The sequence below is a fragment of the Gordionus sp. m RMFG-2023 genome, chromosome 4 (assembly GCF_954871325.1).
Source record: "Gordionus sp. m RMFG-2023 chromosome 4, tfGorSpeb1-WG-v2, whole genome shotgun sequence".
In the NCBI taxonomy this organism is placed as follows: domain Eukaryota; kingdom Metazoa; phylum Nematomorpha; class Gordioida; order Chordodea; family Parachordodidae; genus Gordionus; species Gordionus sp. m RMFG-2023.
In genome coordinates this window covers 112,562-127,333 of record NC_088778.1, presented here as the reverse complement: position 1 = coordinate 127,333, position 14,772 = coordinate 112,562, and the positions used below count along the sequence as shown (strand labels likewise).

Here is a 14,772-nt window from a genome sequence, read left to right as displayed (position 1 = left end):
ATAATTATTTATAATATATATATGAAATTATACAAAAATAGTATATTATATATAAGATACATATTTTTGTAAAAATTTTTTATTTATTTTTAACAATTGATTTTCAAAATTTTGATCTGACAAACAAGAGCGCTTAGTGTTTAACATAGCTTTCGCCGTGCTAAACACACGTTCAATTGTCGCAGAGGACGGGAGAGTAGTATTATATTTAATAAATAAAGATTTTAATTCGGGGAATTTATTAAAAATATTTAAAGAAGTATCTTTATTTTGAAAAAAACTTAGTAGATCATCTTCACAAGGAACACTTATTTCCTCTTCAAAAAAAAATTTATCTTTATCAGAAATAATTCTTGTTTGTGTGCTGGATAAAGTAATTAAGTCTCCTCTTTCTTTATCAATATCTTTTCTCAAAGTGGAAATAAGATCTTGCATTCCTTCTTTGTTGACATCTAATTTTATCCAGGGCCAATCCAATTTAAAAAGCGGGTGAATTATTGCTGCTAGTATATATTCATTAGATGTGTTTGAATCTATTGAAAATAAAAGATAATCAAAATATAAATTATAAGCAATATTTTAACTGTATACCGCTTATTAATGCCTTCCAGGATTGAATTAATAAGCGGCTTACAATACTTGAAATTATTTAAAGCCATTTTTTTAAGTTTTGATATTATAATAGTTATTGTGGGAGTGAGATATCCCAAATGCATTTTATCTTCGCTCTCTAAAATTGAAAGAGCCTTAGCAATCGGTTCCATAACCTATAAAATCATATATAAACATTATACTAATTAAGTTTATTTGACTGGCAATCACTTCATGAAATATATTAATATGATTGATTTGTATCTATGACATTTATATCATTGATAATATATATATATGACATTTATAACATTGGTAATATATAATATAAATCTCATTTATAACATATCCCCACACATATGATCTTACAATTCCTCAATAAGCCGATTTGTAGGTTTCCTGGCTCTTTGTGATTTCCGCGTTTCTAGTTTTCCGTTATCTTCCACATTTTCTAAAATCTCAACTATATCCGACTCTTTATTTTTTATATTTTCCTCTTCTCTCTCTGACTCCATATTTTCTCCATTATCTTTCCCTGGCCCAGACTTCTCCATTCTTTAGCTACCTCCCTTTTTCGAAGTTGATTCGCATGCTTTCGTACCATTCTATCCTTGCTTTCTACCAAATAAGAATATCTGCCAGTTCTGGATTTTATAATTCCTTCTCTCCAACCTGAATTTATTTCATTATGCACCCATACCGGTTGTGCAATCTCAAATTCTCTCATATGACTATGTTCATCATGCGCTACTTTTTGTCTTATATTCGATCGTTCCATTTCATAACTAACATTAGGACGTAACCAATTCAATCCTGTTTTTAAATTTCGCCCCAATAATAACTTAGCCGGTGAACGTCCAGTTGATTGATGCTCACCCATTCTATATGCTAGCAAAACTTCTCCCATGGCTTCCTCGGGCTCCCTGATGTCTTTCCTAGTTGCAAAATATCGACTCTTGAGGGTTCGTATCGTTCTTTCCGCTAAACCGTTCGTTTTTGGATGGTACGGTGTTGTATGTATCAATTTAATATTTTTCTCGAAACAAAATTTTCGAAATTCTCCAGAAATAAATTGAGGTCCATTATCTGATACGATTTGTCTAGGTGTTCCAAACCGTGCGAACCATTTCCTTAAAACCCTGATCATTGTCGTGGACGTGGTCTCTCTCATTAACTCAACCTCAGCCCATTCAGTATGTGCATCAACTCCAACTAACCATGAATACGAATCAATAGGCCCCGCGAAATCCAAATGAATTCGTTCTCATGGTATATTAGATATGTTCCACGAATATAAAGGAACCTCCATAATATTCGACCGATTACTTTGACAAGGCATACATTGACGAACATATTGTTCAATATCTTTATCGCAATTCGGCCACCAGCAATACATTCTAAAAATTGATTTCATAGCATTTATTCCTGGATGCCCTCTGTGTATAATCGTTAAAATTGATTTCCTCAAAATGGTTGGAATTACCAACCTCCCATTCCATTCAATAACATCATGATCTACTGACAATTCCTCTCTACGATTATAAAAACAAACTAACTCTGTATTTTTTTTCGCATCAAAATCCACCCATCCATGCTCAATGTTTTTAACTACTTTTTTAAACAAGCTATCATTCCTTGTTTCCTTTTGGAGTTCAACTTGACTAATATTTATATCGTGCAAATTTATAGCTCTAATTTTTAACGCGTTTTTTTGATCATTATTTGATTTTATGCCATCTATTGGCAGTCTAGATAATGTATCAGCTACTTTATTATCTTTTCCAGGAACATATTCAATATCAAAATCATATGCGGACATTTTCCAAGCCCAGCGCTTTAATCGACTATTGGATATTTTTGGTAGTTCCCGTTTATCACCAAATAATTTTTCCAAAGGTTTGTGATCTGTTCGTAATAAAAATTTTCGACCAAAAATGAATGTATGAAATTTTTCCATACCAAACAAAAGTGCTCGTGCCTCTTTTTCTATTGGTGCATAATTTTTCTCTGACTCTAGAAGTGTTCTCGAGGCAAATGCGATTGGTCTGCTAATATCTTTTTTCACTAAATGACATAACACAGCTCCAAAACCAGTGTTGGAAGCGTCACATTCCAATATAATTGGCAAGATTGGCGAATATGGAATTAGCGTTTTATTTGTTGACAAAAGCTGTTTTATTTTATCAAATACCTCTTGTTCCTTGTCCGACCAACCCCAGCAAGATTTAATGCTTGTTAATTTATGCAGAGGGGCGGCAATTCCATGTAGATGTGGCAAAAATCTCTCGTGATAATTCACAAGTCCTAAAAAAGATCGTAATTGGTGTATATTATTAGGAGTTGGTATCCTTCGAATAGCATCTATTTTTTCTTTCGCTGGATGTATTCCATATTTGTCTATTACGAAACCCAAAAAAGAAACTGATTCATTTAAAAAACGTATTTTGGCCCATTTTGCCTTCATACCCACCTGTTTTAGTTTCATTAGTACTTTTTTTACGTTATTCAAATGTTCTACATCATTTTTCCCCGTTATGATAATATCGTCAAGATATACTCCAGTCATTTGGCAGTCTTGTAATAAATTGTCCATATATCTTTGAAATATGGTCGGTGCACTAGAAAGACCGAAAGGCATACATTGATATTGGAAATAACCAATGTGGGTCGATATGGTTAAGTAATCTTTTAAACTTTCTTTTATTGGTAATTGTAAATATGCATCTTTCAAATCTATTACCGTAAATTTCAATCCATCTTTTAATTTGGTTAAAAGATCATCCACCGTTAGTATAATATGATAATCGTACAAAATATATGGGTTTAATGTCACCTTAAAATCCGCACAAATCCTGATTTCTCCATTTGTTTTTCGTACGTTTACCGTTGGAGTGGCCCATGTCAATCGTTTTTGTGTTGGATCAATCGCCTTCAATATTCCTGATTTAACCAATCTATCGAGTTCCATTTCAATTGGTTTTCGTAATGGAAAAGGTACTCTACGAGCTGGCCATGATTTCGGCCTTGCTGCCTCACTCAAATGTATGCTAACTTCTATATCATTCACCCGTCCAGGCTTGTCATCAAAAACACTGAAAAATTCTGTTGTCATGCCAGCAATTTGTTTATCGGTTGTCATAACCTCTTTATTTGTGATACTACGTATAGTCACTTGTCGTGGAATAAACATATTAAATGCCAGTATCCATGGTAGTCCAAATAATGGAATGCCATTTGAACGGGTCACCACAATCGGTAGTAATCTGCTTATCTTTTCAAGACGAACCCTCACCATAGTTTCACCAGTACATCTAGCGGTTGGTTACCATATACTGATAAAGGTTTGGTTGGTCCAAGTTTGGGTCGGCCAATTTCATCCCAATATTGTTTCCCAATCACCGATACCTGTGCCCCCGTATCATAGTCAAATTCTATAGGTACTCCATTTATCCAAACAAATATCTTTGCACTATTTCTACCAATTTGGGAAATATTATTAATTGAATCTGATGAATCATTGTCATCTATATGTATAGCATGTAACTTCTGTCCCTTACAATATTTAGCATAATGCCCTACCTTTTGGCAATTATAACATTTCACCCTTGATGCAAAACATTGAAAATGGGGATGAGTTCTTCCACATTTTGAGCATTTATTAAACTTATACATATCATTATTGTTAAATTTATTGTTATCTCTAAACTTAAAATTATTATTATTGTTATTGTAATAACTAAAATTACCTTTTTCTTTGTTATTATTATTATATGGGTACTTTTGATTAGAAAAATTTTCTTGATTATTCTCCATCTGCTCCTTAGGTTTATTGACTTTTTTTACCATCATATTTGTCACTTCATCCTCAGCCCTTTCCATTGCCAAAGCCATATTTAAAACCTGTTGAAAACTCACCCTTTCTCCCAAGTCACTTATTCCATCTGGAAATCTAGTGCGAATATCTTTCTTCAATGCACCCATTTTGATTCCAGCCACCACTTGATCCCTCAATCTCCCATCTAGGTCAGATTCAAATTTACATTCTTGAGCCAATTTTTTAAGTCGAGCTGCAAACTCCTCAACTGATTCACCAACCCCTCTTTCTATCCGAATAAATTTAATTCTCGAGCTAAATAATGTTGAAATAGGCTTAAAAACTTTCTTACCCACTTCAATAATCTCTTCATAATTAAGATCTTTCAATATTTTTGGATAAACAAAGGACCTCATCTCTGCTAAATTACTAATACCCATATACGCAAATAATATTTTGGCAACAATGGATTTATAACTATTCAGGAAATAATATCAGAAAGATAAATTCTACATTTATGAGATGATGAATATTTAAGTATGAAAAATCACCTCGAAAACAAGTTTTTGACAGCAAAACAAATTTCTGAAACACAAAATTTTATTTTTATACTTTTATTCCATTTTTAAAATAATAAAGTAAACGCCTTTCATTTAGACGTAATTTTTAAAATAAAAATTATAACGTTAGTATCCATTAAATTTAAATTTAAATATAATGATATTTATGTTAAATTGGATCAATTTTAGCCATTTAAAGTCATAACTTCCAGGCCCACCTTCACCCGGTTTAGGATTTTGTTCCGAAAAATTCTATGGTAATTTCCAGTCTTGTACTTCCGGTTTTGGGTATTAATCGGGTTTTTATCACATTTATTTATATATCAATCATATTAAAGATGTAATTATTAAGCTATATAATAAAAATTAACTCTGACTTTATTTTGAGATATTTGAAAATGAATGAAGTGCATTTTGTCAAAAATGTACCATTTTTCCTCTCTTTAAACTCCAGCGAGTAAGTGGTTTAAGGAAGTAAAATATCTATTTTACTTAGCTAAACTACATACTACCAATTTAGAAAATTTAAAAAAAATTCTGATTGGGTCGGGTCGAAACCTTGGTTTTGATATGGAATTCACCATAAATAAATAAGGTCGCTAATAAAATCAGAAAGAAAATCATCTTCAACACCTACAAATTAATTTTACAAATTCTTAAAATAAATAGCCCAATTTTAGATTAAGAGGAATAATATATATTTTCTAGTTTAAAAATATATAAATTTTTGTTATTCAACTAGTTAGACTGTCATTGCAAAGCGCATAATAAGTAAAGTATTAGTATTAATATTTTTACAAGGATTAATTTTACAAGGTTTCTCTTAAATGATTATATGCTTGTTGTGATAAAATGATATATATATTTTGTATCATTCACTGACTTTACAAAAAAAAATAATATATTTTGCAAAAATTTTAAAGGACGCATCCAGTTTCGACGTAAAGGTCGAGGTTCGGGCTTTCGCTTTCGACCTTTTATATCTAAACGGAAACCGTCTCACCGATTACATGAGAGAGGAGGACTTTTGAAGGAAACATTCCGAGCTTCCGGCCATTTTTTCGATTTCGCACGTTCTCTTGACCTCCCGGCCAATCAGGAAACGCGCGAATTGGATAAAGTTTCGGATTTTTTGGATGCCGCCATCAAAGGTTTGTTAAGAAAAAAAAGTTTAAAATTTTCAATCATAAATTTGTTTCTTTTCCCTATAATTCAAGTAGATATTATTTTACGTGTAATTTAAGATTTCTATTAACTATTTTTATTTAGTCATAACAATTAGTTTTATTGATAAAAAAATTATAATATTTTAGGAAATTGTGAGGGACTGATGGTCAAAAGTTTGGATTCGACTTACGAAATCGACAAGCGTTCTAATAAATGGCTTAAAGTTAGATTCATCATTGAGATCTAAATCTTTAGCATTATATGGAAAGATATTCACTTTTTGTTTAAGACTTTTTTTTTCTCTTTAGCTTTCACCTTTTCTGGTGGTAGGCTCATTCAATATCTCTCTCCACTTTATGTTATTCATACTATCTCTTTTATCTAATTTATACTTCCTCATATTGGCCCTAACTTTAGGTAAGACTGAAATAAATTAATATAATACAATGACGAAAAATGAATTTTTAAAATGAACCCTCTATCTCTCATACAGAAAATAATTTATTTTTTGAATTTCCATATTAAAGCTTAAAAAGGATTACCTGGATTCAACGGGGGATACCTTTGATTTGGTGATAATAGGAGCTTATCAGGGGCAAGGCAAAAGAACGGGCCATTATGGCGGGCTTTTATTGGCTTGTTACGACGATGTTAACGAACAATACCAAACCATTTGCAAAGTATTTATATTTTCTAATTTATATCTCCTTATCTACTAAAATGGATTTAAAAGCTTTCTCATTTTCTTTACCAATTAGAAAACGGATAACTCAATATTTTAGCCAGGAAAATATTGCTCGAGCCACAAGATTTCGTTGATAGATGTCCGAACCTTTGTTTCTTTCTACAAGCAAAATCTTAAGGCTTGCGTAAGATTATTCTGGATGAAATATTGATTACAACATTATTACCGATTAATAACAATAATTACTATTATAATAACTATTGGAATGACTTTTTTTTTAAAATATACTTTATTGTTATTTATTGGTGATCAGCACTAAATAAAAAAAAATGTTTTTAATTGCAAAAATAGATACCAAGATAAATATCGAACTCCTGCAGAGGTACCATTTGCACGGCCCAGTCTAAATATTTTTTTTCAAAAATTTTTTTCGGCCCGGCTCGTGTTTTTTAGGCTCTGCTTTTTTTTTAAAAAAAAAGATTTTCAGGTCCGGCCTAGGCAGGGTATATTTAAATAAATCAAAATACGGTCTGGCCGTGTACTTGGGCTGGGCTTAGGGCCGGGCCTGCAGGCCTCTGATAAATATTATATAGGCAAAATCCAGTGTTGTTAAACGCTACTTTTAAAAGTAGCGCGCTATCGCTACCGCTATTTTATAAAAAAAGTAGCGCGCTATCGCTACCGCTATCGTTTTCAAATGAGTAGCGCGCTATTAGCTACTTTTAAAAAAATTACGCTACTTTGATTTTTTTTAAAATATTTTTTTCTACGTAACTTTATTTCCACAAATAAAATATTGATATAAAAACATGACTATAATTTGTTACCTATATATATATAATTTATTTATTATTGCACTTTAATAATAATAACATTTCGGTACTGTCATCCCCAAGTCTAGAGCGACGATCAGAAAGTATAATACCTTCTATTGTGAGTCCAACAATCTGCCGTTGTACAGACGTAGGAGACATCTGATAGATTTAATATCAAAGATTTTTTCATTTCCTTAAAGCTCTCCAAAATTCTTGCCATCAATGTCTGCCGGCAAAATATCTTGGTCCGTGGAGAAAAAGTGTTTATCATCTTTATAAAAGAATCATTATCCACCAAGGATAATGGTTGAACTGTATCTATTATAAAGTTCATAATGACTTTGTCAGCCAATTTTTGGGATACACCAGGTGTTGATGAATCCAAATTGGTTAATTTTGTTTGTATTAAATTTGATTTGGAAGTGGGTTTATCTTCTTCCATTACCCCAAAACTTTAGAGATATTTTTCAATCTCTTTATAATTTGAAGTGTGCACAGTCTAAAATTATAAAATACTTAGAATAAAAATTATGTAGGAGATAAGTACATAAAAATGATTGAAATAACTATTTTAAAATGTTTTAAATAATTTAGATAAAATTTATGAATATATAAAAAAAATGATTGGTTTTTGATTTTAATTTATTTAAAAAATTAAAGATTAGCCTACACATTGATATTAAATTTGTTTAATATATTACCTTTAAATGTTTTTTCAAATTAAAGCTGCTCATATGATTTGAAGAGTTAATTTTGCGGCACATCTTGCACCGAAACCGATATCCAGTATTAATTTTTTCTTCAAGGTTAAAGTATTTCTTGAATTTTGGGAAAGGATCATCTATATTTTGCTCATTTTCAAAAGAAATTTCAATATCTTCAACAATCTCACACATAACAAGATTTATAATGCTTAATATAAAATGTAAAATGAAATATAAAATAAGATAAAAGCAAGGACATACCAATAACGGAATTTCAAAAATATATAATTTAATGAATGCGCCAAATATAAATTAAATACAGATTGCTATTTAACAACTGTTTATATCTAATATATAACAATAATGTATATTTTTAAATATAAATTTCAAAATTAAATTAAATAAAAGGATTATAATTTTAGATTTTATAAAAAATATATTTTAATAATTTTTAGATGTATTTATTATGTAAAATTGAAAGTAGCGAGCTACCGCTATCGCTATTTTTTTAAAAAAGTAGCGCGCTATTTTAACAACACTGGCAAAATCTTATTTTATAAAATAAATAAAAAATTTAGCCCGTAACATTATGCAGATCTCTAATCATGATTAACGATATAATATATTTTTTTATATTTAATTCTTCAAAGTTGGGAACAGGTTTCAAAGATGCCGATTTAGAGGAATTACATTCCAAATTAGAGGAACACGTGATAAAAGCCCCCAAACCATATTATTGCACTGGGTTTAATGAACAACAAGGTAGCAGCCCAGATATCTGGTTCGAACCCAAATTGGTTTGCGAAGTTAAGGCGGCCGATCTTTCCATATCTCCATACATAAGGCTGCCATAGGCTTGGTTCGTATATATTCCATTTTTGTGTGCTATAGAAAAAAGAAAGACGCACTATTAAAATTATAGAGAAATAGGAAAGGTCGATAGGAAGGGAATGGAGATTTTCTTTATTTTTTATTCCATCTATACAATGCATATCTTGGTTTCCATTTTGAAAGTTTTAAATGGTTAGTATCTTGGTAGTAGTGTTGTTAAATGGCTAGATTTGAGCAGATTTTTAAAATGGCTAACTCAGTATTTAAATATTTCGTCTGCCATCTATGGAGACAAATCTTTAGGCTTGCATAATTTCTTCTGACAAAAGAAATATTGAGTTAGCCTTTTTTTTTATAAAAATTGGCTCAAATCCAAGCAGATTAACAACACTAATTTTAGGGACAATGATTGATGCGTTTTTTTTAAAGATAATTTCCTTTGACATTTGCTTAGGTGGACCCAGATAAGGGCATATCCTTAAGGTTCCCTCGTTATATTAAACTCCGTGAAGACAAAAATGCCGAAGATGCCACTACAGCTACCCAAGTTTGTGTTTCCATTTTTTAAATACTGTTTTAATGTACTCAACTGTTTAGTTTCTTAATTCATACTAATTTATGGTATTTATTTTCTTTATTAAAAAAAAATACCAAATAACTTGCAGAGGCTTAATTTTTAGGTTTTTTTCATGGATGATATAATTAAAATATGCATTTTAAAAAATCTGGTCTTTCACATTTTAGCTTTAAACTATATATAATAATTATATATTTTATCACATTTCAATTTTTTTAAACTATTTAAACTCTAACCCCCCCCCCCCCCCACTTCATCTTATACACCCCCCTTTAGATTTGTTTGAACCATTATCTAATTTATGATGATAAACTTTATCTATTATTTTAGATCGCTCATTTTTACAATCAACAAGAACAAATAAAAGATAAAAATAACCAAGATGAAAATGAATTAGATATTGAGGATAATTAATCTTATGAATTATAGTGTTTCATTTTATAGATGTATAGTATTGTTTAAATATAATTAATTTTTTTAAGGTTTTTTTGTATGTTTGTAAAACTACCTTCTATATTTTGCAAAATTAAATCATGGATAATAATATTTTCATTCCATCATATATATCTTATATTTTTAAACGTGGAAACTAATTGTTATATAAATTTATTTAATTATAATTTTTAAGTTTGAATAAATTTATTCTAATAGAATCTTTTTATTTTAATCTTACTGGTTTGCCATGTAGTCGTGGTCAGTTCCAATTGCTCTTTCAAATATTTTTTTTTACCATGCATAGAAGTTCCTTATTTTAAATCCATCTTCGTTATTTGCCGCTATACATTGATTTAAGCCCGCATTTAAAATCACTTTGTTTACAATATCAATAATGCGTAGTTTGGTTCATTATTACTAATGAGTTCATTTTTTATTAACTATGTAAAAATCTTTTATTGTGGTAATTTTAGAAAAAAATATATATTATAATTAACATATCTCTTTAACTAATTTTTATAATAATTATTAAATATGTTTTAAATTATGATGATTCACTATAGGTTATAAGATTAGATGTCTGCAAAAGACAAATTTTATCTCTCCGACCTGTAGGAAGAAAAGCATTCCACCCCCCCCCCCCCCCCATCTCAAAAAAATCCACATCAAATTACTTCCTACCTGTTAAGATATCTTAGGGAGATATTATTATTTTTATTTCTTTTATCAATTTTTTGGATTGTTATTATTTTTTCTTTTCTTTTATCGATTTTTTGAATTGTGACTAATTTTTTTTGACCAATTCTTGGAATTCGTATTTTTTGAAAAAGATGTATATTTTTTTGGAAAAATAAAAAAGTTGTATGAAAAATAATAAAATTGAAAAAAGAAAATCCATTCAGCATTAAGGAAATATAACATTATTTAAGATTACGTAAATCTCGACTTAGAAATTGGGCGACTTAGCAATTCAACAAATAAGAAATCTAACAAAAGATTTCGTGATTCTCAGAAATAAAAATTAATTACAATGAACCCGATGCAGGTTTTAGTTTCGGGTGAATCATGTAATTCTACGTATTATACAGATTATTTATCCTCTTCTTCCCAGTTTATTTTTAAAATATCTTTGAATATATTTTTGAGCCTTATTTCACTCTAGCCATTTTAAATATTCTAAATCCAGGTGGTTTGTCAACACTATATGAAATAATACAATATCTGGAAATAATCTTATTTTGACAGCCAGATACCCTTGTCGAATTTGAACAAAAGCTTGACCATGCCTAAACTATATGCACATAAATTTTTTTGTAACGTATATAATCTACCTTATTCTTTCGATATTCGTTACTTAATGTAATATTTTTTATTGAAATGTTAGTTTAATGTCATAATTCTTGGCTAATTTTCTTATTATTTAAAATGTAAAATTTTTTTAAGGGTCACCATATTCTATTTAGGACATCAAAAGCCTAAGCATATAAAAAAATTATATTTTATGAATATTTGAACCCAGTGACTACATGGCAGGGGTGGGTAGGAGGCAAATGTCTCCAAAATATATTGGCATTTTGAGGTGGAGGTTAAGATTTTTTGGGGAAGATATTCTTTTGAAGGGGTAAGCATTAATTTTTTTAGGTATTGATTTATTTTAATTTTTTTTTTTGGGGGGGGGGAAGGGGTTGTTTTTGACTTGAATTATATTCTTTTCAAATTCAATAATTGATACGATTGATCTAACATATATAATTAATTTTAATAATAAATTTCAGTAAGAATATAATAAATCATTTAAAATTTTGGCAAAATACTTTATAGATTTAATTGTTTTTCCTTCAAAATAGCCAAAAAAAATTTTTTTATCTTTTACATTTAAAGATGAACTGTAATTTTTGCTTAAATATTAGCCAAGTGTAATACTAAGTGCGTAAAGAAGGGGCGGTATATTAAAAATGATTTTCAAAATAAAAAACTTTATATGAGAGGAGAGTCTGAGTAGGATATCAATCAACTCTCAATGAGTCTCAAGAGTTGAATGAAAGTGCGAACAGCTAAGTTGTATTCAATCGGGGATCCTAAGTATATTAGTTGATTACTAATCTTTAAATTGTGGCTGTTAGTTTCGGAACTATTTAATTGCATGAATTCTGATTTGCTCTGATTGCGAAATTAACACTAAAGATGAAACGATCTCTATTATTAATTAATTTAATGAGAAAGACTTCCAACACAAAAATCTGGATATACGACCTAGAAAATTATCTTTTGATTTAAGGGTTCAATCAAATTGAAAGTCAGGAATGACGTGTTAAAATTTAAATTTGCATATAAAACTTTTCGTGAGCATATTTATACGAAACATTTTTGAATTGAAGCATCTTATTAAAAAATACATTTATGGCTTAAATTTCAAATTACAAAGTTATTCAGTTTTAAAAATATTTGAGAAGAAATTATCTAGCCCCGGGATAACACATCCCTAATCTCCCCTACAATTTTGTATGTTATATAAAAAATTTAAATAGTAGTTAGAAAAAAAAGTGAACCGTTTAAAAGATGGGCACGAGAACTAGATTTTTTTTTAAAAAATCTGCGTTTCAAGTCATTTTGAGGATTCGTTAAAAAATTGAGACCATTATGATTGCATCTTCGCCATTTGGATCGATCTCGTTTATTAACAATTCTATAGGCAACTTGACAGTATTTAATTTATTTGTAAAAATCAAAATTTAATAACAATAATCGTGACGTTTAGCGCTTAGGAAATGTCTTCTTTTTCAGGGCTTCTAACCTCTAATTTTTTTTTGGCCATGTTCGGTTCTGGTGAAGGACCATATCAAAATCGAAATTTATTATCAATACCCGCGACATTTGACGCCTAGGAAATACAATTATATATTTATCATGCCTTTTTCAGAGCTTCGAACCTGTAATTTTTTGGCCAGGTTCGGTTCTGGTTCAGGACCAGGTCAAAATCACGAACTTTACTCAGTTCAAGGTTGGTTCAGTGAATAGGTTTGGTTCAGGCGTTTCCAGCGGGGAGGACAGGTCAAGGAGAAAAATTCTTTCCCCGTAGTAAATTTTTTTGAAAAATTTAAGAATTGTGAATTGCAAACATTGTATTTCAAATAGGTTATATTCTATTATAAATTTTAAAATAAAATCAAAACTAATTAAATATTCCTAGTGTATTAATATTTTATCCCGCGAAAATTAAGATTTATTTTCTTAAATTTTTTTTTAAACCTTAAACCCTGATGGATGGGTATAAGAAAATTATAAATTTTATCAACCAAAAAAATTATATTTAATTTATTTCTAATAACCACTCTACTATATTTAACAAAAATTTCCAGAGTGCATAAAACGGTAATAAATTAAAAAAGTAGAATTTGCTGAATAAATTTATTTCTAAGACCTCTTGTGCTACAAGAAAAAAGAAAGTGCAAAAGCATGTCTTATATGCAATCCAACATAATTTGTTAGTTTTGTTATAGTATTTTTATGTCTAAAAAATTTTTGAGTGTCCTTGGAGAAATATCAGTATAGCCTGAACCAGATATTTTACCTAATACTGATATATTATTAGATTCACTACGTCAGTCTATTTTTTTGCATTAGAATGTATTAATAAATTATTTTATTACATAACCATTTTATGCAATATATATTAAAAAATGCTATGGATTTAGTGAGGTTATGAGAGTCACCAATATAATAATATTACAACTTAGAAAATTAAGAGATATCGACCAAGAGTTCACATGATGAGATTTATATGATAGTTGAGGCGAAGGCGAAATTATATGATTTTGAGATTCACAAGCCTCGACTTGTATACAAACAAATCGTTCTAATATTAATGTGGATTCAATTGAGAATTTAAAATAACCGTTTTTATTTCACTGGATACATTTTCGATCAAATCAATGAACAATTTGTGATTCATCTAATGTCTCTATGCAATTTACTAATACCCCAGAAATCCCATTGAGGATCTATTAAATCTTGATATTTAAAAAATTAAAATTTAGCTAAAATTTATTCAGAGGATATAAATTTTAATATATCTGAAACCATGATGATTAAAACTCTATCCCCTGGTACAACAATTTTATGCCGCCAGACACTAATGAATAAAATAGCAGATAATTTTAAAATGATGAAAGATGCTCTAATAGTAGAGTTATCAGAGATATCATATATATGTACCACGGGAGATAGTTGAACACATAACAGAAGGTAAAAACTTATTTATATTTATAAATTGATCTGATTAAATATTTTTGAGCTTATTTGGGAATCACAGGCCATTGGCTAGACCCTAGAACTTTAGAAAGAAGATCTGTGGCATTAGCCCTAAAAATGATAGGATGCCAGACATACGATGTACTTGCAAGTAAAATTATTGATAATCTATCTTATATTAAAAATATGTGTATAAGATTAAATACGCCCTTACCCTCAAGTGCTAGTGTCGAGAGATTATTTAACAAGACAAAACTTATACTTTCTGATCGTCGCTCTAGACTTGGGGATGATAATATTGAAATGATTTTATTATTAAAATGCAACAAATTACCATAAATA

The 14,772-nt window shown here is 29.6% G+C and overlaps 1 protein-coding gene across 1 annotated transcript; it reads left to right on the top strand.

Annotated features, from left to right (window-relative positions):
- The first annotated feature begins 5,219 nt into the window (after positions 1 to 5,219).
- LOC135928067 (DNA ligase 1-like) lies at positions 5,220 to 10,218 on the top strand. The gene is made up of 7 exons (XM_065464399.1): positions 5,220 to 5,253; positions 5,889 to 6,116; positions 6,279 to 6,355; positions 6,660 to 6,812; positions 8,987 to 9,195; positions 9,622 to 9,714; positions 10,075 to 10,218. Exons 1-5 carry the CDS (start codon positions 5,220 to 5,222, stop codon positions 9,188 to 9,190), a joined length of 696 nt encoding a protein of 231 aa, XP_065320471.1. The 3' UTR covers positions 9,191 to 9,195; positions 9,622 to 9,714; positions 10,075 to 10,218.
- The last annotated feature ends 4,554 nt before the right edge of the window (positions 10,219 to 14,772 follow it).

Coding starts and splice junctions, on each gene's coding strand:
- LOC135928067 (XM_065464399.1), top strand. CDS start 5,220: ATGGTAATTTCCAGTCTTGTACTTCCGGTTTTGG. Junction 6,117..6,278: donor TTTGGATGCCGCCATCAAAG/GTTTGTTAAGAA, acceptor ATAATATTTTAG/GAAATTGTGAGGGACTGATG. Junction 6,356..6,659: donor GTTCTAATAAATGGCTTAAA/GTTAGATTCATC, acceptor TCCATATTAAAG/CTTAAAAAGGATTACCTGGA.